Here is a 24177-nt window from a genome sequence, read left to right as displayed (position 1 = left end):
GTACGGCAGCATCCTTACAGCCCTGTGACGATCACTGAACAGTAAACACCCTGCACTGCTCACAGTCCTTGATGGAACAATACTGATCTCCCCCACCCCCCACTGTGTGCCCTTTATAGAACTCCCAATTTCCATCACTGCCAGACAGACTAAATCCACTGCAGCCAGATAGTCCTGTGGATTTCACAGATTGCTTCGTCTACTCAACTTCCTATTGCCATGTGGCAGGCTCGGGGTAGAAAGGTATGAAAGCACAGGAAAATTGGTGCAATCACCACCTTGAGCACCAGCTGTCATGGTTACACGGAATAAAAACCTGAACCTCTGTCGACCTGCCTTTTATGTCTACAATTGCTGTACTGCACACAATAAAAGTTAATTACAAGGAGATGTAAGGACATCTTTGTATGAACCGAGTTCTATCTCAATTACACACACAAGTCGAGCAGAATGGAGAAGTCAGATGACAACCATTCAGTGGAGACGCCGGTTTTCAGTCAATGAACAAGATGAAACTGCAGTTTAATAGGGACATATTATATAAAATGGGTTTTGCAGAGTCTTTCTATGGATTTGAAATGTTATGTAGGTGCTGTGGGAAAATGTCAAATGTACTCTGGACACAGGCAATACTTTTTGCTTTCATTCATACAGTTTGCTTTCATTAATCAATGCTTTTTGGAGCCAGGAACACAACCTACCCCAAATGTACTGCCCAGTTAAAGTATTTTACTCGTGCATGTAAAATGCAGGCAGGGAAGGAAATCATTTAAAATTTGGTGTGTGGTGCTATATATAGTGTTGGTATCGTCGTTGTTGTCATTGTTATTATTATTATTATTATTGTACTGTATTATTCTGTTCTATGTTTGAAAAATAAAATAAAAACATTTACAAAAAAAAATTCAATTAAAAATGTGTTCCCCCATTGCAAAGCAGTGTGAGGTACCGGCTCTTATAAGTACTCACGAAATGTCTCTCAGTGCATGTTTAGAATGAAATGTCGTACAATGATCAATATGATCATGTCAATTGACATTGGGGAATAGATCATAAACATAAACGATCCAATTCCAAGCGGGCACTCTTGTAAATACTTTCTTCTACAACCAAAGTTGAGATGTACGGCAGCATCCTTACAGCCCTGTGACGATCACTGAACAGTAAACACCCTGCACTGCTCACAGTCCTTGATGGAACAATACTGATCTCCCCCACCCCCCACTGTGTGCCCTTTATAGAACTCCCAATTTCCATCACTGCCAGACAGACTAAATCCACTGCAGCCAGATAGTCCTGTGGATTTCACAGATTGCTTCGTCTACTCAACTTCCTATTGCCATGTGGCAGGCTCGGGGTAGAAAGGTATGAAAGCACAGGAAAATTGGTGCAATCACCACCTTGAGCACCAGCTGTCATGGTTACACGGAATAAAAACCTGAACCTCTGTCGACCTGCCTTTTATGTCTACAATTGCTGTACTGCACACAATAAAAGTTAATTACAAGGAGATGTAAGGACATCTTTGTATGAACCGAGTTCTATCTCAATTACACACACAAGTCGAGCAGAATGGAGAAGTCAGATGACAACCATTCAGTGGAGACGCCGGTTTTCAGTCAATGAACAAGATGAAACTGCAGTTTAATAGGGACATATTATATAAAATGGGTTTTGCAGAGTCTTTCTATGGATTTGAAATGTTATGTAGGTGCTGTGGGAAAATGTCAAATGTACTCTGGACACAGGCAATACTTTTTGCTTTCATTCATACAGTTTGCTTTCATTAATCAATGCTTTTTGGAGCCAGGAACACAACCTACCCCAAATGTACTGCCCAGTTAAAGTATTTTACTCGTGCATGTAAAATGCAGGCAGGGAAGGAAATCATTTAAAATTTGGTGTGTGGTGCTATACCCACAAAAAAATGGATTCGATTTAAATTAGAATTATTTCTTTGCAAATTGTTTCTTTGCAAAAAAACAAACAAACGTACGTGTTCCACAGTCCTATAGAATTGTTTAAAAGATACACAACATGTAGTCTTCACTGTGTACTAGGGCTCATCATAGTGTACTCTTCACTCTTCACCAGATTGAAGCCAATCTGGCTTCAGAACATCCCACTCCACTGACACATGCCTTCTCTATTTGAACGACCACATCAAACAAGAGGTGGACGCGGGCAAATACTGCGGCATGGTCATGCTGGACCTACAAAAGGCCTTCGACACTGTCAATCACTCCATTCTGATTGACAAGCTAAAAGCAATTGGTTTTGATAGTCTATCAGTGAGCTGGATGCAATCCTACCTGGAGGGGAGAGAACAGATGGTGACTGCAACTTGTTCCTGTTCGCGGTCTCTGACAAGAACAAGTTACAGGTTGAAAAAACCCTCAGCTCGGAACTCGGCAGAATCTGCACCTGGCTCGCTGATAACAAACTATCATTACACCTGGAGAAAACAGAGTCCATTCTCTTCGGTTCAAATAACAAACTCAGCAAGACCGACGGCTTCTCAGTTACAGTGGGTGACAATATTGTCACAAGGAAAGATGAAATTACATACCTGGGTTCCATCCTAGAGGCTAATCTTTCCTGTGACAAAATGGCATCCAATGTAATCAAAAAACTCAACCAACGAACTAGATTATTGTACCGGATCTCCTCTCTGGTAAACAAGAATACCCTGAAGACTCTGGCAGGAGCACTCATTCAAGGGTACTACGACTATGCCTGCACCAAAGCACCTCAAAGGCGCTAAAAACAAAATTACAAACATCACAAAACAAACTGGTCAGACTACTGCTTGACCTTACTCCTAGAACCCACCTCACCCCTGCCCACTCAGTGAATACCACGACCACAACACCAGAGGGAGCTCCACAAATCATGTCAAACGCAGATTCGGCTCAAACAAGGGACTAAACATGTTTAGCAATTATGCCACATCAATGTGGAACGCCCTACCCACCACAGCTGTAAAGGAATGCCAATCACTACCCACTTTCAAAACCACTCTCAAAGAGCACCTACGGGAGACTGCAATTCAAAACTGGCCCCTGTAAATGTCCAAACCCAACCCCCTCCAATGTACAGTCCACCCCCACCCCCCTACCACCTCCAATGTACAGCTCTCCCCCCCCCCCCCCCTCCTCCAATCTACAGTTTCTTCCCCCTCAAATGTATATACTCTCTATTTAGACTCTTTTTGTACTCTGGTATGTCATAAATGTCTAAATGTATGTCATGTATGTCATATATGTTATGATGAATTGAAAATGGGGGACCCTGATGTAAACAAGACGAAAGTTAATACAATTTTCAATCAATCAATCAATCAATCAATCAATCAATACTAGGGCTCATCATAGTGTAGTCTTCACTGTGTACTAGGGCTCATAGTGTAGTCTTCACTGTGTACTAGGGCTCATAGTGTAGTCTTCACTGTGTACTAGGGCTCATAGTGTAGTCTTCACTGTGTACTAGGGCTAGGGCCCATAGTGTAGTCTTCACTGTGTACTAGGGCCCATAGTGTAGTCTTCACTGTGTACTAGGGCTCATAGTGTAGTCTTCACTGTGTACTAGGGCTCATAGTGTAGTCTTCACTGTGTACTAGGGCTCATAGTGTAGTCTTCACTGTGTACTAGGGCTCATAGTGTAGTCTTCACTGTGTACTAGGGCTCATAGTGTAGTCTTCACTGTGTACTAGGGCTCATAGTGTAGTCTTCACTGTGTACTAGGGCTCATAGTGTAGTCTTCACTGTGTACTAGGGCTCATAGTGTAGTCTTCACTGTGTACTAGGGCTCATAGTGTAGTCTTCCCCCGCAGCCCTTCGCCTATGATACTGTCCTGTAATTCAATGGGTATAGCGTGCCACGAACACCGCCAGGGTCACAAGTTTGATTCCCCTGGGGACACCCATGCTAATAAAAATGTATACACTCTATAAAAGCATCCCACCAAATTTGGTCATGTTTGGTCTCTGCCCTCCACATCAATGGCCGAGGGCATCCAAAGAGACTGTAGGCAACGTCAAAGCATAAATTAGAACTTTATTTTATTATTACAATATTACAAAAAGAGTAGCAGAACTCTCACCCTCTTGCCTCTGATCTGTCATACAGAGTCACACGTAAAGGAAGGCTGTGGACCTTCCTCCATTTCACAGCAATAGTACAAGAAACAAAGAAGAAGAAAAAGAAGATTTAAATAACAAGCAAATCAAGTATTATAAATAGTCACAATTGCCCCAAAAAAAAGTAAGCTTTGAAACTTGGGAAAAAAATTGTTTGTTACAGCCCAGTAACTACACATTGTTCTAAAATATATAATTACAAAATATTACTCCATCTCTTGCTTTCCATAATAAAGAATCTTTAGTGAATTGCTCTTTCTATTCAACAAAGAAAACTTCATTCAAATAAAAAGACAAAATAAGAGACCAGGAATTGCTGTTTCTTCTGTATCTTTGCTATCGTCTTTCTCACTTGGGTTTTTTCATCAAAACCATGCTCGTTTTCAAAGGAAAGTCCAAGGACCAAATACTTAAGGCTTCTTAAGGGCTGTTAGGGAGGGAGGCAAACAGAAAGTGGGTGTACACCCACTCACATCTGCACACACACGCACACACACACACGCACACACACACCCTCATATACACAATAGTTACACACATCGTAACTCTACCCACACCAGCAGGCAACATTCACGCACAATCATTACACTTTTAAAGTTACAGTAGTCTAGTAGGTAAGCCAGTGTACAATAAAATAAACAATGCATTTGCTGTTTCACTTTTTCAACTTAAATGTCAGTTTTTTTGTTTACCTCCAAGTGATCTTGCAAGTGATCAATTTGGTCTTCAAGCACACTTCACATCAGAATCAGTAGCAACTACGCCCTAACTTAATTCACTTAAGTTACTGCTGAGATTTCAACAACGACAAAATCAAAAACTGATTTGGTTCATAGTCTTCTAAATGACATAAGAAAAACGTCTATTTCTTCTACTCCAGTACTACATTTTGTCCTGCTAACTAGCATCATTGCTAAACAGAACAGTTCATCTCAACAATTCAAGTAATACATTTTTCTTTCGGGTTATGATAATGATAAGAAATGTAAAAGGAAACCAACACAAAATGGCACATATTAAAAAAAAAATTATAATAAAAGTCCTTGTTGACTTGACTTTGGCCATATAAGGTGTCAGAATGAATATTTCATTACTTCCTCCTGCACTGAAATAAAACAATATTCCAAAATCATGCAGCCAAAACCTCCTTGGCATTGGTGAAAATATGGTTAATGACAGACACCTGAATTCATTGCAGCATTTTGAGCAGGACAGAGTGTCCTCTACACCCACGCCTCTGCTCCCAGCTGTATCTGGATATCTAGATTATGTACAAACAACCTGATTACATACTTTATTCTATAGAGAGGAATCAACCCTTTCAGGTGTATGATTTCACCATACGAGATTAGAATTGCGAGAACTGAACATTCTAACGATGGGTGTCACACTACTTGCCATTGAAAACTATAGACGGTTTCAACTTGCGAGACCAAAGAACTAACAAAGGAAGCATTTTTAGAATAGACTACATTTGATTTCCTGTCAATTGTTGATATTAGCAAACTAACAGGAAATCAACTGTAGCTATTTCCTAGCAACACATCAAACATTCAGCTGAAAACATCTATACTGTAGACAGAACTCAATAGGGAGGTGTCTAATGTCAGTTTAGTTTCCCGTGCGGTCCACTCGTATAGGGATTTATCATTGGGAAAATGCATTATTGGCTATTGTAATAATTCTGCCGCATGAACATTGGCAAGCTTTCCATTTTTGCACACTAACATTATTGCATTAACATAACATTATCTTTTAAGCATTTTTGGTTGAAATAAAGTTAGTTATAAGGTTTTTAATTTGTTGTTAAAAAATAACTACACTTACCAGTAGAACGCCTGTCATTCAGTGCTGTCGCCTAATACATGGTGGTACGTCTGTAGTGACGTCAGTCAGCAGCACCAAAGTGAAGTGTAGTTCCTCAGTGAACGAAAACATAAACGTTGTTATTTTGCTACTTTTACGATTAATTGTGAATTTCTTCATGTTGAGCTATAGATTGTGGATGAATACTCACAGAAAGGTACACCATGCCAATGTTCATGCTTTATTTGTTTTAAACGAGACGATTTAGAAATGGATCCATTGGAAATACATTGCAATTTCAAGGAGGGTGGACCGCGCGGGAAACAGCAATAACGTACAGTAACCACTACACCTCCCTATGGACCGAAAAGAGGGCGTTGGGTGAGATTCTAATAGAATTCTGAGAAAACGTGCACCTGAAAGGGTTTTAAACAGTGACCTGAATCAGAAACAGTTCCACATAGAAATAATTACAATTAAAAAAACAAACAAAAACCTCTTTGTACACGTGCATACAGTACCATAAGCTTCTCCAGCTGTACTTTAGTGTCCAGTGACTGATGCGTTTGCACGGAAAAATAGATCATTAGTCCCTCTGTTGTGTCTTCCAGAGGAAATTGTTATGATTGTGTTTAATCTCACAGTCATTCTATAACATTTGAGTGTAAACACTAAAAGAAAAAAATAAATCGGCACTTGTCCGTTAAAACTAGTCGTCGCCAAAACATCATGGCACATGACCCTGTTAAAAACACAGATCCTCCAAAAGATGATGCTATTCTTCTGTAAGAGATCTGTTTTTTATTTTATTTAAATTTTTTCATCCATCTTCTTCTGTATGAGATCTCTTTTTTCTGCATGTTAAAACTCTACTAGGTCTGAAGTAAAAAATTACTCGGGATCCTTTTAGATCCAGGCACACTGATAGACAAGATGCCGGAAAGGAGTCAGGAATGACAACAATCACATACACATACATAAGAAAAGGTTCCCTAAAGTGCCACTTAAAGCACTCATTTACAAAAAATAAAACAATTGATCACTTGCAAGATTGACGAAACAAAAAAGACTAAAAACAAAAAAAACACTGCTTTTTCTTAAATATATTCATTTATCGTCTTTTAACGTTAGCGATCGTTTTGTTTAAGTTATCCATTTAATTTAATTTCATGTGTCTCCTTTCTTAAGACTAAATAAAAGTTTTTTGTTTTGATAACTGCTGTGTGTAGACAAGGCCATAGCTTATCTGTACCCTGGGTGCTGGATGAGAGCGGTACCGTCGTCTCCGACCTCCCGACCCCCCATGCTCATCGGAGGCCCGTGCATCTTGCCCATCAACCCCAGATTCTGATCTTGGAAGCAGGACGTCTGGAAGTCCCCGCCGCCCAAGTAATCTGCCGTTTGCATCAGATTTGTCTGGCCGGAGGAGGTGCCCGTCCCTAGCCTGTAATGGGGGCCCCCGGGGGCCCCGCAGTCTAGAGTGGCGGTGCCGCCATGGAATGGCATGGCCAGGTCCTGAGACCCGGAGCTGTCGCTGTTCGGCGTGGGTAGAATGCTGCCGTTCCACATGTGAGACTGGAAGTAGTGGCCGTTGGTGTAATGAGCCATGGGACCGGACATCCCGTTGTTGTTGTTGACGGGGGGAGATGGGGTGGGCTTCTCCATAGGAGGGTTCAGGGTGTAAGGCTGGCCCACGCACACCTCTGGGTAGCTCATGCCTTTGCAGGGGAAGCCAGGGTCCCGGGGAGGCTGGTTGCAGGGGTGGCTCCCGCCATTCTGCATGTGCTGTAGGTGAGCCAACTGATGCTGATTCCAAGAGCACATCTTGTGCTGCTGTGCATTGTTGTGATGTTGTTGTTGTTGTTGTTGTTGTTGTTGTTGTTGTTGTTGTTGTCGTTGTTGCTGCTGTTGCTGTTGATGCTGCTGATTTAGATGCTGTTGTAGGTGGTGCTGCTGTTTGATATCATTATGGTAGGCAGGCAAATGGTTCATGGCAGCCATGCTGGGTAGGGGGGGAGCCCCCACTGCGATGGTAGCTTTCTCTGGGGGAGGAGCGATAAGAGAGTTGGGTCCGGCGGGGAAGTGAGTGACGGCATGGTTGCCGTGCATGGAGACTCTGGAGCAGGCGTTGATGAGCATGTTGCGACTGATGGGGCCGGGGTTGGCGATCTGGCCCTGGCACACGGAGGTGGCTACGGCGCCCTGAGCCTGGCAGAACTGGTTTATCTGCTGCACGATGGTGCTCAGGTCCGGCGCGGGCCCGGACTGGTGCAGACCGGCGAGCCTGGAGAGTGGAATGCTTGAGGTAGAGACGGTGACGTTAGGCGGCGCGTCGCCGTCGGGCAGCTTCCTGCTCCCCTGCAGGCCGGGAGGAGGAGGAGGCTGCTGCTGAAGGTGTTGCTGTTGAAGCAGGATGGTAGGAGGGCCCTGGGGGTGGGCCAGGACAGGGGGCTGAGACAGTAGGCCCTGGGCCATGGAGGGAGGGTGTCTGAGGCCCTGGGCCTGGCCCTGATGCTGCTGCGGGAGCATCTGTAGAGTCTGGGGTTGGGGGAGTAAGCTGTGCTGCTGGGGAGGGGGTGGGTGGGGATTTAAAGTGCTGGTTGAAGCCACTTGGTAGGGCCCCGTGGTTGGGTTCATGATGACCTCCGGGTGCAAACGCGCCCGACTGCCGTCAAAGTCCTTGAGGATGCCTTTGACCATGGGTGCGTTGACGATGGCGAGGAGGCCCGCCTTGGCCTGAGACAAAGGGTAGGGGCTGTAGCGCTGGCCCGACGTATCCAGACCGTTGACCGTGCGGCGCACGTGGTTCCTCTGTGGGACCTTGACGCTGTTGGGGAAGATCTTGATGGTGAGGGGGTTGTTGGCGACCTTCTTAGCATAAGCATCCAATTCTGCAGGGGTTGGAAACGGAGCGGATCTCATCCTTTGTGTGGTGTCCCCTGGGGTGTCAGACAAGACAGGAGAGAGAGAGGGAGGGAGAGAGAGAGAGAGAGAGAGAGAGAGAGAGAGAGAGAGAGAGAGAGAGAGAGAGAGAGAGAGAGAGAGAGAGAGAGAGAGAGAGAGAAGCGAAGAGGAGACAAAACAAGGGGAGGACAAAGACAGGAAGGGGAAGAAGAACAAAGAGAGACAAGTTAATCCAGGTGAACACACTAAATGGGACATTTTTCCTGTCATAAGAGCAGATCAGTAGTAATCTGAGTAGCTGAAAGGAACCTGATTACAGCACGGTGGCACTGTCATCATTCATGCGTGTTCGTGTTTGTGTCTCTTGGTGATGAATTGCACATTTCTTATCTGATCTGAGCACAGTGGATAGGTTGACAGTAATCCAAGGACCTGCACTGTTCATTTAATCCCCCCCCCCCCCCCCCCCAAACCGGGAAAAAGATCGACGACGCAAATGGAGGTCAAAGCTTTAGCCATATACGGCAAAGACCAAGAAGATGGTCTGGACTCAGCGACAAAAGGTGTGGGATTGTGAGCCATGTCTACTCTGTCTACATGACATTATGAGTCTCCTCAGTCTTTTAGGTATTTTCCAAAAGTTCATGGTTTACTGGCCTGCCTTAAGACTATATACAGTATGTAGCTCTGTGACTGGTCTGTACGCCAGCTTGCCCCGGTGTTCACCGCCATATTTAATCAATCCCTGGCGGAGTCAGTGGTCCCTGCCTGCTTCAAGATGTCTACCATCATCCCTGTACCGAAGAAACCCTCCCCAACATGTCCAAATTACTACAGACCGGTGGCACTCACCTCTGTGGTCATGAAATGTTTCGAGAGGCTGGTCAAGGACCACATTTGTGCCTCCCTCCCCAGTGATATGGACCCTATGCAATTTGCATACAGGACAAACAGGTCCACTGACGACGCGGTCTCCCAGGTACTGCACAGCACTCTCTCCCACCTTGACCGTCAGAAGGGGGGCTATGTGAGACTGTTGTTCATTGACTACAGCTCAGCGTTCAACACCATAGTCCCCACCAGACTGGTGGACATTGGACAAGCTGATCGAGCTAGGTCTGAGCTCCGCCCTGAGCGCCTGGGTACTGGACTTTCTGAGTGAAAGACCCCAGGCGGTCAGGGTGGGGGGTCAGACCTCCAACACCATCACCCTGAGCATCGGGTCCCCCCAGGGCTGTGTTCTAAGCCCCCTGCTGTACTCACTCTACACACACGATTGTGTGGCCAAGTTCAGCTCCAACTCCATAGTGAAGTTCGCAGACGACACGGTGGTGGTGGGGCTGATCTCGGACAACGACGAGAAGGCCTACCGGGAGGAGGTTGAGGTACTGGAACGTTGGTGCCAGGACAACAGCCTGGTCCTGAACATTGGTAAAACCAAGGAGCTGATCGTGGATTATAGGAGAGGACAGCAGGAGACACACACACCACTGATGATTAACGGGGCTACCGTGGACAGGGTGAGCAGCTTCAAGTACCTGGGGGTCCACATCTCAGAGGATCTGACATGGTCAACACACATAGACACAGTAGTAAAGAAAGCGAAGAAGCGCCTCTACCACCTGAGACAGTTAAGGAAGTTCAGAGTATCGGGGAAGATACTCCAGTCCTTCTACTCAGGAGCTGTAGAGAGCATCTTGACCGGAAACATCACTGCCTGGTATGGAAACAGCACGGCACAGGACAAGAAGGCCCTACAGAGAGTGGTGCGCTCAGCCGAGCGTACCACGGGTATTGCGCTACCTACCCTGCAGGTTCTATACAACAAGAGGTGCAAATCCAGAGCCTGCAGAATAATGAAAGACCCCCACCACCCCAATAACAGCCTGTTCCAGCTGCTGAGGTCAGGTAGACGCCTGCGAACCCCAGCTACTAGGACGGAGAGGCTTAGGCTCAGCTTCTTCCCCCAGGCCATCAGAGCCTTGAACAATGAACATTGAGAGCCACAGAAACTGAACTATCCACACACAAGCACACACACTAGCAGCCACTTTAACACTCATGCCGCACACACACACACTTATGGCCAAGAGGAAAGGCCAATTTAAATTAGTATAACAACAGGAACAGTGTATTGCACTACTAAAGCTACCTAGCATGTCCTATATGCTCTGTAAATACTATGTACAGATACCGAGATGTCACACCATGTTACCCGTTTATTGCACTGTTGTTTTTATTGGATTCTATTATATGTTGTACCACTGTATTTTTATTGGATTCTATTATATGTTGTACCACTGTATTGCACATCGTCGCGGGCAAGACCACCCGCATTTCATTGTATACCTGTATGCCGTGACAATTAAAACTCTTGACTTGACTTGACTTGACTGTACTGTATTGGGTTAGCAGCATCATGACTTTTAATAATTCTGTTTTGCAATAATTGTTTTTGTATGTTTTTTTGTGTGGACCCCAGGAAGACTAGCTGGTTGCCATGGCACCAGCTAATGGGGATCCGTAATAAAAATAAAAAAAAATAAAAAATAAAAGTGGGTTAGCAGCATCATAAGTTGGGTTAGCAGCATCATAAGTTGGGTTAGCAGCATCATGAACTGGGTTAGCAGCATCATAAGTTGGGTTAGCAGCATCATGAACTGGGTTAGCAGCATCATGAACTGGGTTAGCAGCATCATGAACTGGGTTAGCAGCATCATGAACTGGGTTAGCAGCATCATGAACTGGGTTAGCAGCATCATGAACTGGGTTAGCAGCATCATGAACTGGGTTACCAGCATCATGAACTGGGTTAGCAGCATCATAAGTTGGGTTAGCAGCATCATGAACTGGGTTAGCAGCATCATAAGTTGGGTTAGCAGCATCATGAACTGGGTTAGCAGCATCATGAACTGGGTTAGCAGCATCATGAACTGGGTTAGCAGCATCATAAGTTGGGTTAGCATCATCATGAACTGGGTTAGCAGCATCATGAACTGGGTTAGCAGCATCATGAACTGGGTTAGCAGCATCATGAACTGGGTTAGCAGCATCATGAACTGGGTTAGCAGCATCATGAACTGGGTTAGCAGCATCATACGTTGGGTTAGCATCATACGTTGGGTTAGCAAAAGTAAGTAAAAAACTTAAAACCAGGTTCTCAAACATAAACATAAAGACGGACAACACGCTCATCACAGACAAACTGGATGTAGCCAATTACTTAAACACTTTCTTCACAAACATAGCCACAACACTGGTAAACAAACTACCCTCCCACTCAGGGCAGTATGGGGTAGAACACATAGTAGCATACTACAAGAACCTAGGCATCCACAAAGACGACTTCAAACTGGAAATGGTAACTACAAATGAGGTACTCAAAAAACTGAGCACCCTCCAACCGAACAAGGCCACTGGCCATGACAACATCCCCTCCAAATTCCTCAGAGACTCAGCAGCCGCCATCACCCCAGTCATCACACACATAATAAACCTCTCCATAAAACAGGGACACGTCCCCAAGGACTTCAAAATTGCGAGAGTAACACCCCTGCACAAAAAGGGCAGCAAACTAGACCCAGGCAACTACCGCTCTGTTTCTATCCTTACATCCATCTCGAAAGTCATGGAAAAAATAGTATACGAACAGATCGAAAAGTACCTCGCGGAAAAAAATCTAATCTACGAATTCCAATCTGGCTTCAGAACATCCCACTCCACTGACACATGCCTTCTCTATTTGAACGACCACATCAAACAAGAGGTGGATGCGGGCAAATACTGCGGCATGGTCATGCTGGACCTACAAAAGGCCTTCGACACTGTCAATCACACCATTCTGATTGACAAGCTAAAAGCAATAGGTTTTGATAGTTTATCAGTGAGCTGGATACAATCCTACCTGGAGGGGAGAGAACAGATGGTGGAGGTAAACGGTACCCTATCCCCCCCCTCACAGTGAGCTGTGGTGTTCCACAAGGAAGCATACTAGGACCGCTACTATTCCTAATTTATGCAAATGACATGTCGTCAGCTTGTGACTGCAACTTGTTCCTGTTTGCGGACGACTCAGCCCTGCTGGTCTCTGACAAGAACAAGTTACAGGTTGAAAAAGCCCTCAGCTCGGAACTAGGCAAAATCTGCATATGGCTCGCCGACAACAAACTACCATTACTCATGGGCAAAACAGAGTCCATACTCTTCGGTTCAAATAGTGGGTGACAATATTGTCACAAGGAAAGATGAAATTACCTACCTAGGTTCCATCCTAGAGGCTAATCTTTCCTGTGACAAAATGGCATCCAATGTAATAAAAAAAGTCAACCAACGAACTCGATTCTTGTACGGATCTCCTCTCTGGTAAACAAGAATAACCTGAAGACTCTGGCAGGAGCACTCATTCAAGGGTACTACGACTATGCTTGCACCTCATGGTACCAAAGCACCTCAAAGGCACTAAAAAACAAATTACAAACATCTCAAAACAAGCTAGTCAGACTACTGCTTGACCTGACTCACTAGAACCCACCTCACCCCGGCCCACTTTGACAACCTAGGATGGCTTAGAGTAGACGACAGAGTACAGCAACTTGCAATGGGCCTGGTCTACAAGATACACTACGCGACCAAGGTACCCATGTACATGTCAAAATACTTCCCAAAGGTCAGTGAATACCACAATCACAACACCAGAGGGAGCTCCACAAATCATGTTAAACCCAGATTCGGCTCAAACAAGGGACTAAACACGTTTCGCAATTATGCCACATCAATGTGGAACGCCCTACCCAAAGCTGTAAAGGAATGTGAATCACTACCTACCTTCAAAAACACTCTCAAAGAACACCTACGGGAGACTGCAATTCGAAACTGGCCCCTACAAATGTCTTAACCCAGTTGTACAGTAAATTACCAAGTATGGCTTTGTCAGTATTCCAATGTACAGTGTACAGTGCCCCTACCCCCCCCCCCCCCCCTTTTCAATCAATCAATCAAGCATTGTGAGAGTGAGTGAAGACGTGTCCGGCCCATGGGGACATTAACGTGTGTCATCGGGCCTTACAAATACAATTTGATTTGATTTGATTTTAGTGTGTGTGAGTGAGTGAGTGAGTGCGTGAGTGAGTGAGTGAGTGAGTGAGTGAGTGAGTGAGTGAGTGAGTGAGTGAGTGAGTGAGTGAGTGCGAGAGTGAGTGCGAGAGTGAGTGAGTGAGTGAGTGAGTGAGTGAGTGCGAGAGTGAAAGAATAAAAAAAAGGGTGAGAGAGAGTGGAGCGCTGTGGCAGCAGACAGGTAATCAGACTGAGCAGCAGAGTCTCTGATTGGTGGGAACACCTCCCCAGGTGTCTCCACTCTTGAGACATCCGTTACACCTGCTAAGCACCATGGCTATATTTAACAATGTCTGTGTGACACAATGACTGCTGTTGTGTTTGTACATGTGCATGAGAGAGGAGGAGGACGTGATTGAGGAGGTGATTGAGTGAGTGAGTGAGAAAGATATATATATATGTAGCCCATATGTATAGAGAGAGAGACACCGGTCAGATGAGACATCAACATGTAGGCGTTTGTTAAGTGAGTCTTGTGCATTATACACTTTGCTGTTTTTTCAAATCAGGGCTGGTACTGTATGATTGCATGTTTCACTCATGTGTCAGTATAATACTCTCCACTAACGCAATATAAATGTCAGTGATAATCAGCCTCTAGCTGTTGTGACAGGCATGGAGTACAAGCCTCTCTCTGCCTGGGTCTCTGTGTTTCTGTCACCCTACTTAAAGGGGAACTCCAACATTTTGGGAAATTAGCTTATTTAACATCTTCCCTGGAGTTAGACAAGAAGATACATACCTTTTTTGTCTCTGTGCGTGCATTTTAGCTTTGGGAATAGACGCTCCGTTAGCATAGCTTAGCTTCATCACTGGAAGTGAGGCAGGACAGTAGCCTTACAGTGCCTTACAGTGTATTGCAAGGTCTGACATTGACAAAATTTGATATGCATGACCTTGGTGGGCTCTAGGTCAACTCCTGAAAAGGGGGTCAATGTCAGACCTTGCAATCAAAAGTTAGGGGGCGCACTGAAATTATGGCAAGGGTTATTAGCCCCCTAACTTTTGATTGCAAAGTCTGACATTGACCCCCTTTTCAGGAGTTGACCTAGAGCCCACCAAGGTCATGCATATCAAGTTTGGTCAATGTCAGACCTTGCAATACACTGTAAGGCACTGTAAGGCTACTGTCCTGCCTCACTTCCAGTGATGAAGCTAAGCTATGCTAACAGAGCGTCTATTCCCAAAGCTAAAATGCACGCACAGAGACAAAAAAGGTATGTATCTTCTTGTCTAACTCCAGGGAAGATGTTAAATAAGCTAATTTCCCAAAATGTTGGAGTTCCCCTTTAAGACCAGTGGTTCTTAAAGAAGAAGAACCACTAGGGTTCCCCAGCAAAATACATTGTTTTGTTATTATTTTGTTCACCATAATGTAATGTATATAAGCTGCTCTGCTCTGGTCATAAGTGTCACTCTCTCCACTGTTATTTGACCAATTACAGTATGAACAGTTTTGGAATTCTGGACAAAATCATTATCTCCTCCAAAATCGTACGACCTTGAAGCAAATGGGCATCTCGGTCTGTGGGGTGTCACTTTGGAACAGCCTGCATGATATGTTAAAAATGAGTACGAATATTACACACAAAAATGTGTTTATAAAGTTATAAACAAACATTCTTAAACAAATACATGAAAGAGGAAAATCTAGAGTAGTACTGTTACTTATGATTATGACATTCTATACCTTGCAAATACTGCTTTCTTTTCTTCTCAGTTTCCACCCCCAGTTTTTCTTTATCATTTACTATAGATAGAGAGCAAGAATCTGTAAATTGTGTGATGTAAGGAAGGAGCAGGACTAGATAAGCACTGCTTCTTTCTGCCCCTTCTCGAACCAAATTCTATGTTTTGGTTTATTTTTATTTGTATGTGCGAGTGTGTGTGTATGTTGTTTACGTATATATGTTTGTAGATATATGTGTATGTATGTGTATGTATGTACTATATTGTTTTTGCTTTTATCAATTTGTTGTGATTTGTTATGCGTGTTGGTTCGAGATAAATAAAAATCAATCAATCAATCTAACAACATTGCAGTATGTAGCTCTCTGACTTTACATACTACTGACATCTGTATGACTGAATCAGACCACACTAACATCTAAATGACTGAATCAGACTAAACGAATATATCTAAATGACTGAATCAGACTAACTAACATCTAAATGACTGAATCAGACTAAACGAATATATCTAAATGACTGAATCAGACTACACTAACATCTAAATGACTGAATCAGACTAAACGAATATATCTAAATGACTGAATCAGACTAACTAACATCTAAATGACTGAATCAGACTAAACGAATATATCTAAATGACTGAATCAGACCACTAACATCTCTATGACTGAATCAGACCACACTAACATCTATATGTCTGAATCAGACCACACTAACATCTATATGTCTGAATCAGACCACACTAACATCTATATGACTGAATCAGACCACACTAACATCTATATGTCTGAATCAGACCACACTAACATCTATATGACTGAATCAGACCACACTAACATCTAAATGACTGAATCAGACCACTAACATCTCTATGACTGAATCAGACCACACTAACATCTATATGTCTGAATCAGACCACACTAACATCTATATGTCTGAATCAGACCACACTAACATCTATATGACTGAATCAGACCACACTAACATCTATATGTCTGAATCAGACCACACTAACATCTATATGACTGAATCAGACCACACTAACATCTAAATGACTGAATCAGACCACACTAACATCTCTATGTTTGAATCAGACCACACTAACATCCATATGACTGAATCAGACCACACTAACATCTAAGTGACTGAATCAGACTACACTAACATCTAAATGACTGAATCAGACTACACTAACATCTATATGTCTGAATCAGACCACACTAACATCTCTGTCTGAATCAGACCACACTAACATCTAAATTACTGAATCAGACCACACTAACATCTAAATGACTGAATCAGACCACACTAACATCTCTATGACTGAATCAGACCACACTAACATCTCTATGACTGAATCAGACCACACTAACATCTAAATGACTGAATCAGACCACACTAACATCTAAATGACTGAATCAGACTACACTAACATCTAAATGACTGAATCAGACCACACTAACATCTCTATGACTGAATCAGACCACACTAACATCTCTATGTCTGAATCAGACCACACTAACATCTCTATGACTGAATCAGACCACACTAACATCTAAATGTCTGAATCAGACCACTAACATCTAAATGACTGAATCAGACCACACTAACATCTCTGTCTGAATCAGACCACACTAACATCTAAATGACTGAATCAGACCACACTAACATCTAAATGACTGAATCAGACCACACTAACATCTCTATGACTGAATCAGACCACACTAACATCTCTATGACTGAATCAGACCACACTAACATCTAAATGTCTGAATCAGACCACTAACATCTAAATGACTGAATCAGACCACACTAACATCTCTGTCTGAATCAGACTACACTAACATCTCTATGACTGAATCAGACCACACTAACATCTCTATGTCTGAATCAGACCACACTAACATCTAAATGACTGAATCAGACCACACTAACATCTAAATGACTGAATCAGACTACACTAACATCTATATGACTGAATCAGACCACACTAACATCTCTATGACTGAATCAGACCACACTAACATCTAAATGACTGAATCAGACCACACTAACATCTAAATGACTGAATCAGACCACACTAACATCTAAATGACTGAATCAGACCACACTAACATCTAAATGACTGAATCAGACCACACTAACATCTAAATGACTGAATCAGACCACACTAACATCTCTATGTCTGAATCAGACTACACTAACATCTCTATGTCTGAATCAGACCACACTAACATCTCTATGACTGAATCAGACCACACTAACATCTAAATGACTGAATCAGACTACACTAAACCCTCGACAGGAGCATGCCGCTCCTGTTGGAACACTCATCTGATTACAGAGTTATACTTGCAACACTCTTCCATTGAATTAGAAAACACACCCGTTTGGTGTGGTTAAAATGGACGTTTGGGCAGGCATACTACTAGCCTCTGTACGTTTACTGAGAAATAATCTAAAATGTCAGCCCTGCCAGCGGAACCGTGGTTTAATGTGGGCTGTTGTGCTCAGCCTCCCAGCAGGCGGACTGGGCGAGAGAGGCGAGGCACAGAGCTCAACTGTGATCACTGACATGGTGGCACCAGTAGTTGTGCCAACCGGCTAATTAATTCCCTCTTTATTTGCGAGCAGGAAACAATGGGTAGCGAGCAATGAGAGGGGTTGGTATGGGGTGACTCACGGAGAGCCGCAGTGACTAACTGCTCAGCCCGCTGATGGCAGCCTCATTAATGCAAGGGTCTGGGCCAAGGCGAGGGAGTGCAACACCCTCCATCACCAAGGCCTAATGCCTCCCACAGAATAAATGCCGGGGTAAGCAAACACGGACAGATGAACACACACACACATACACACACACACACACACACACACACAGGATGGACTTCACTTGTCAAATGCCCCTCGTGATTAATGACCTCAGTGAAAATGGTGGTTTCTCATCCAATGACATAGAGGCAGAGCAAATAAAAACAAAACCCTTTCATCGCCCTCAATCACTTTTATTTTTTTTATTTTTTTATTTGTATCCTCTCCACACTAGTTTTAACACTTAAAATATTGTATATTGAATAACAATTTGTTTGGTATGGTTTTTCCACCAGAAATGTTCAATAAAATACTGAAAATGGCTCAGCAGTAATCCTACACATTTGCCCTCATTGAGAATGCAAGGCTCTATAAACACCCCCAAGCCGATTGACATAGACAAAGGGGTGAAAAAGGGTTCTGAATTTATGAGGTCATAGCATGTTTGTGTGAGCACTTACACCCAAACAAGGTTCATATTTAAGCATTGCAAGAAAGTGTGAACCAGAATTAAAACCTAATTACACACAAACATTTTATGGCCTCATAAAGTCAGAGCCCAATTCATTGTCTATGGAGCAGCCCCAGATTTGACTTTTAATTAAAAATAAACAATTATTTTCTACTGCATTCTGGGTACAGTAGCTGTCTCAACACGGGGTAACTCTTTCCCGTGTGCTTATTCACACCCATCACCACCCAGGGGCGTACTCGCTTCTGTGGCAGCATATGTAGATCATTAGCATTTCAACCTGTGTTAGTCGGGAGGGTTAATGATGTGAGTGAGGTTTGTAGGCAGCTGCTGGTGGCTACAAACACATAATGTCTCAGATCTCTAGCTAAACGTGTTCCTAGAGAGGGACCAGCAGGAGAGAGAGAGGCCAGCCTGGCCCTGTGCTAATTACCCCACTGCTAGCTAGCTAGCTAGCTAGCTAGCTGGAGCACGAGTGCACAGTCAGCAAGCGCTAATTAAGGCTTCTCTTATTCAAACTGTTTTAGTGAACAGGTCTGAATGGCAGGGGGAAGGAACTCACACTGATCTAAATGGCAATTTTCACACAAGAGCAGGAAATTTGGGATCCAAGGCTTCGGTGTCAAATTGAAGAGAATTCAGTAAGAAACTCACAGCTACACACTCCTGTTTTAGTTCACTTTCTTTTTTTTTGCCCACACTGATGATACAATAACCTTTATAAACAGAGGTTTATAATGATGATACAATAACATTTATAAACAGAGGTTTATAATGATGATACAATAACCTTTATAAACAGAGCGAATCAGAGGAGAAGAGGGAGAGGTAAGCAAGCTGCTTTTGATCTCCTCAACGTCTCTGTGATTGTTAAAAATCAATGATGTGTCCGAACTATACTTCGGGGCCAACTAGCCCTGCTATATATTATACTGTACTTAGGGAACGGGCCAACTAGCCCTGCTATATATTATACTGTACTTAGGGAACGGGCCAACTAGCCTGCTATATATTATACTGTACTTAGGGAACGGGCCAACTAGCCCTGCTATATGTTATACTGTACTTAGGGAACGGGCCAACTACCCCTGCTATATATTATACTGTACTTAGGGAACGGGCCAACTAGCCCTGCTATATATTATACTGTACATAGGGAACGGGCCAACTAGCCCTGCTATATGTTATACTGTACATAGGGAACGGGCCAACTAGCCTGCTATATATTATACTGTACTTAGGGAACGGGCCAACTAGCCCTGCTATATATTATACTGTACTTAGGGAACGGGCCAACTAGCCCTGCTATATATTATACTGTACATAGGGAACGGGCCAACTAGCCCTGCTATATGTTATACTGTACATAGGGAACGGGCCAACTAGCCTGCTATATATTATACTGTACTTAGGGAACGGGCCAACTAGCCTGCTATATATTATACTGTACTTAGGGAACGGGCCAACTACCCCTGCTATATATTATACTGTACTTAGGGAACGGGCCAACTAGCCCTGCTATATGTTATACTGTACTTAGGGAACGGGCCAACTAGCCCTGCTATATGTTATACTGTACATAGGGAACGGGCCAACTAGCCCTGCTATATGTTATACTGTACATAGGGAACGGGCCAACTAGCCCTGCTATATATTATACTGTACTTAGGGAACGGGCCAACTACCCCTGCTATATATTATACTGTACTTAGGGAACGGGCCAACTAGCCCTGCTATATATTATACTGTACTTAGGGAACGGGCCAACTAGCCCTGCTATGTATATTATACTGTACTTAGGGAACGGGCCAACTAGCCCTGCTATATATTATACTGTACTTAGGGAACGGGCCAACTAGCCCTGCTATGTATATTATACTGTACTTAGGGAACAAGCCAACTAGCCCTGCTATATATTATACTGTACTTAGGGAACGGGCCAACTAGCCCTGCCACAGTACATTACACTGGTTCTTGTCTCCATGCCTCCTCCTTTGTTGTCTGTACGAGGACTGAGGACCAAGGGCCACTTCCTGCCACTTGAGCTGCTGCCCGGTGTGGAGGAGGAGGCGGGAGCGGCCATGTCTCAGCCTCTCCACTGTCTCCTCCTGTACTCCCAAGCTTTTCCTTCGGCAGCCCTTACATTTCACAGCCATCGTCTGTTAACCATCTCACTCACTTCAATGATAAATAAAGCAGAGCTGCCCTCCTGCCTGGCCTCGCTTCTGACAGCAACCTGCAAGCTCGTAACTTTAAATGACCCCCCCCCCCCCCCCCCCCTCCCGCGCGCACAGAGGAGAGGACGCGGTGCAGCGGGGGGCGAGGCCATCTGGAGCTCCGGGTGAGAACGGAGACGGAAGGAACTACAGAAAAGACAAGGTACTACCAGACTTGGCACGAGAAATGCACAGTAGATGTTAGTTCTCTTAAAAGTATACTGTATTGAAACGAATTAACTTAAATCCAGCCCTCTTTTCTTGAGATGAACTGTTGCTTCCATTGGACAAGTTTGTACTTCTACTACTGTGTCTGTCTATTGAGTTCAAATTGCATGTAAGTAAGTAAGTAAGTAAGTAAGTATTTATAAAGCACCTTTCATACATGTCATGTAGCTCAAAGTGCTGTACACAATTATAGGCATATATAACGATAAAAGCAATAAAGTCATAGTGATTAGTTAAGATCAATGTTAAAAAAAAATAATAATAATAATAATAATAGTAACGTAAAAATGAAAATAACGTAAAAACAGTCATTTGCTTACCAGTTTGGGAGAACAGGTCCGCACAAACATTTCCGCTCAGTGGCAACCGGAAATGCACTAAACCAATGCACTTGTATGGTAGGTAGCAATGTTTAGGTCTTATAATGCTAGTGTAGTTACGTTTTTATCAGTGGTCATAGTTGGGTCCATAGTGCTTTACCAAGTCCCACGGATCCATCAGTGGCCGTGTATTGTGTGCGTATGTACCCGTTCGCTCATGTGGTCAGTGGCCAGAGTTGGGTCCACAGGACTTATCCAAGTCCCATGGACCCATCAGTGGCCGCGTCTTGTGGTAGAAAGAAAGAAAAAGAAAAACGCATAAAGAAAACAGTCTAAAGTTTGAAAGTTTGGGAGGTCCGCAAAAACACGCCTTCAGCTCAGAAGCTGAGGTGTGTCAAAAACTTTTGAAAAACTGGAGGCGTGTCTCCTATTGTACCCATCCTTCATCTAAGAAGTTTGAAAGTTTGGGAGGTCCGCAGAAACACGCCTTCAGCTCAGAAGCTGAGGCGTGTCAAAAACTTTTGAAAAACTGGAGGCGTGTCTCCTATTGTACCCATTCCTTCATCTAAAAAGTTTGAAAGTTTGGGAGGTCCGCAAAAACACGCCTTCAGCTCAGAAGCTGAGGTGTGTCAAAAACGTTTGAAAAACTGGAGGCGTGTCTCCTATTGTACCCATTCCTTCATCTAAAAAGTTTGAAAGTTTGGGAGGTCCGCAAAAACACTCCTTCAGCTCAGAAGCTGAGGCGTGTCAAAAACTTTTGAAAAACTGGAGGCGTGTCTCCTATGTACCCGTTCCTTCATCTAAAAAGTTGGGTCCACAAGGCTTATCCTAGCCTCATGGATCCATCAGGTTTTTCCAAGCCATAACTATTTGTAAGCTAGACTGTATAGGTACGTTTTTAATTTTCCTTTAAAAATGTGTATAGAGCTGGCGTTTCTGATGTGTGTTGGTAGTGTGTTCCATAGTTTTGGGGCATAGTTGGCAAATGCCATACTTCCTATCCTTTTTTGGTTTCTGGGCGTGTCTAGTAAACCTGTAGTGGATGACCGTAGCGTTCTTGAGGGCAGATAACTAACTAGGGAATTTGCTATGTATTTTGGGCCTTGCTCATTAAGAGCTTTATATGTTAGGAAAAGGACCTTAAAATCAATTCTATGAGTTATTGGAAGCCAGTGCAGAGTGGCCAGGACTGGAGTGATATGTTCTCTTCTCCTTGTATGAGTTAGTAATCGAGCTGCAGAGTTTTGGATAAGCTGAAGCTTCCCAATGGTTGCTTTGGGAAGACCAGTGAACAGTGCATTACAATAGTCAAGCCGACTTGATACAAAAGCATGAATAAGTTTCTCTGCATCCTTTTTATTTACGAAAGGTCTTACTTTCGCTATGTTTCTTAGGTGGAAGAATGACGTTTTCATGGCCTTATTTATATGAGACTTAAAGGTCAGGTCTGAGTCCAAGATGACACCTAGGCTTGTAACCTCAGTCTTTACATAGGATGACAGACTCCCCAGGTTTTTACAAAGCACTTCCCTTTTCGCTTTTGGGCCGATCAATAGGATTTCGGTCTTGCTTTCGTTTAATTTTAGGAAGTTATGTGACTTTAACTACCCCTGAAGCTCTCCTAAAAGCAGACACATGGGTGATGGAGTTAAGCTGTCAAATTATCTCCCAACCTGGGAGAAAGGTAATGCACTCTGGAAAGACAATGAGCTGTGTCTGTCAGGTGTGGTTACAGGTACAGGTTACAGGTTACAGGTTACAGATAGCAGCACATCGCTGAAGGGTTCAGGCTTAGTGGTATGGGCATTATATGGGGACAGACACCCAAAAGGTTAGGGTTAGGGGGGCAAGTTCATCTCAATGCAATCAATGCTGCAATCAAAGGCAAACGCAGAGAAACCTTTTGGCATGAGCAGGTCGTCTTATCAAACCTATTCGATTATTGGGAATGGATGCAAATAAACTGCAATGTCTGTTTACATTTTTGACTCAACGGAAGTGTTAAGGCAGGACAAGTGACAAGAGGAAGACTGGATTCCGTTTGCAAAACCTTCTTAAGATGGAATTGCTCTCGTAAAAAGACGACAGTGTAAACACCCACAGGACACTCCCACGTAGCTTTTGATATAATACAGCCTATGTTATTAATACTTTAGAGAGCAGATGAAACAGAAAGATACTGTGAGAGAATGCGAAGAGAGGGGGGGGGGGGGGGGGGGGGTGGACTACTTTGAAACGACACTCTCAAGGACTGCCTACACTGTGCAATACATGCCCCAATCAACTAAATGGATTCCAATTTCAGGCAGAAAGGCAAATCAAGCTCCAGTCGCGCCTACTTCTCTCCGATGTGCATGAGGGAATGTGGAGAACACACCCGTGGCTGTGCCATGTCACTAGCCTGCCTGAGAGAGGCCATATGACAGATGCCGGCACTTAGCAGGCTCCCCTGTGCTCTCCTGCTCCTGGGGGTGGGGGGG

At 43.7% G+C, this 24177-nt stretch overlaps 1 protein-coding gene across 1 annotated transcript in view; it reads right to left on the bottom strand.

The window, feature by feature from the left end:
- Positions 1 to 4036: 4036 nt before the first annotated feature.
- fam222ba (family with sequence similarity 222 member Ba) overlaps positions 4037 to 24177 on the bottom strand; it is an 80991-nt gene continuing 60850 nt past the window's right edge. The window contains exon 3 of the mRNA XM_084320680.1: positions 4037 to 8884. Coding sequence (XP_084176806.1) covers positions 7188 to 8884 — 1697 coding nt within the window. The 3' untranslated portion in view covers positions 4037 to 7187. The remainder of the gene's footprint in view (positions 8885 to 24177) is intronic.

The sequence above is a fragment of the Notolepis coatsorum genome, assembly GCF_963971535.1.
Source record: "Notolepis coatsorum genome assembly, chromosome: 8".
In the NCBI taxonomy this organism is placed as follows: Eukaryota; Metazoa; Chordata; class Actinopteri; order Aulopiformes; family Paralepididae; genus Notolepis; species Notolepis coatsorum.
This window is presented reverse-complemented; position numbering and strand designations above follow the sequence as displayed.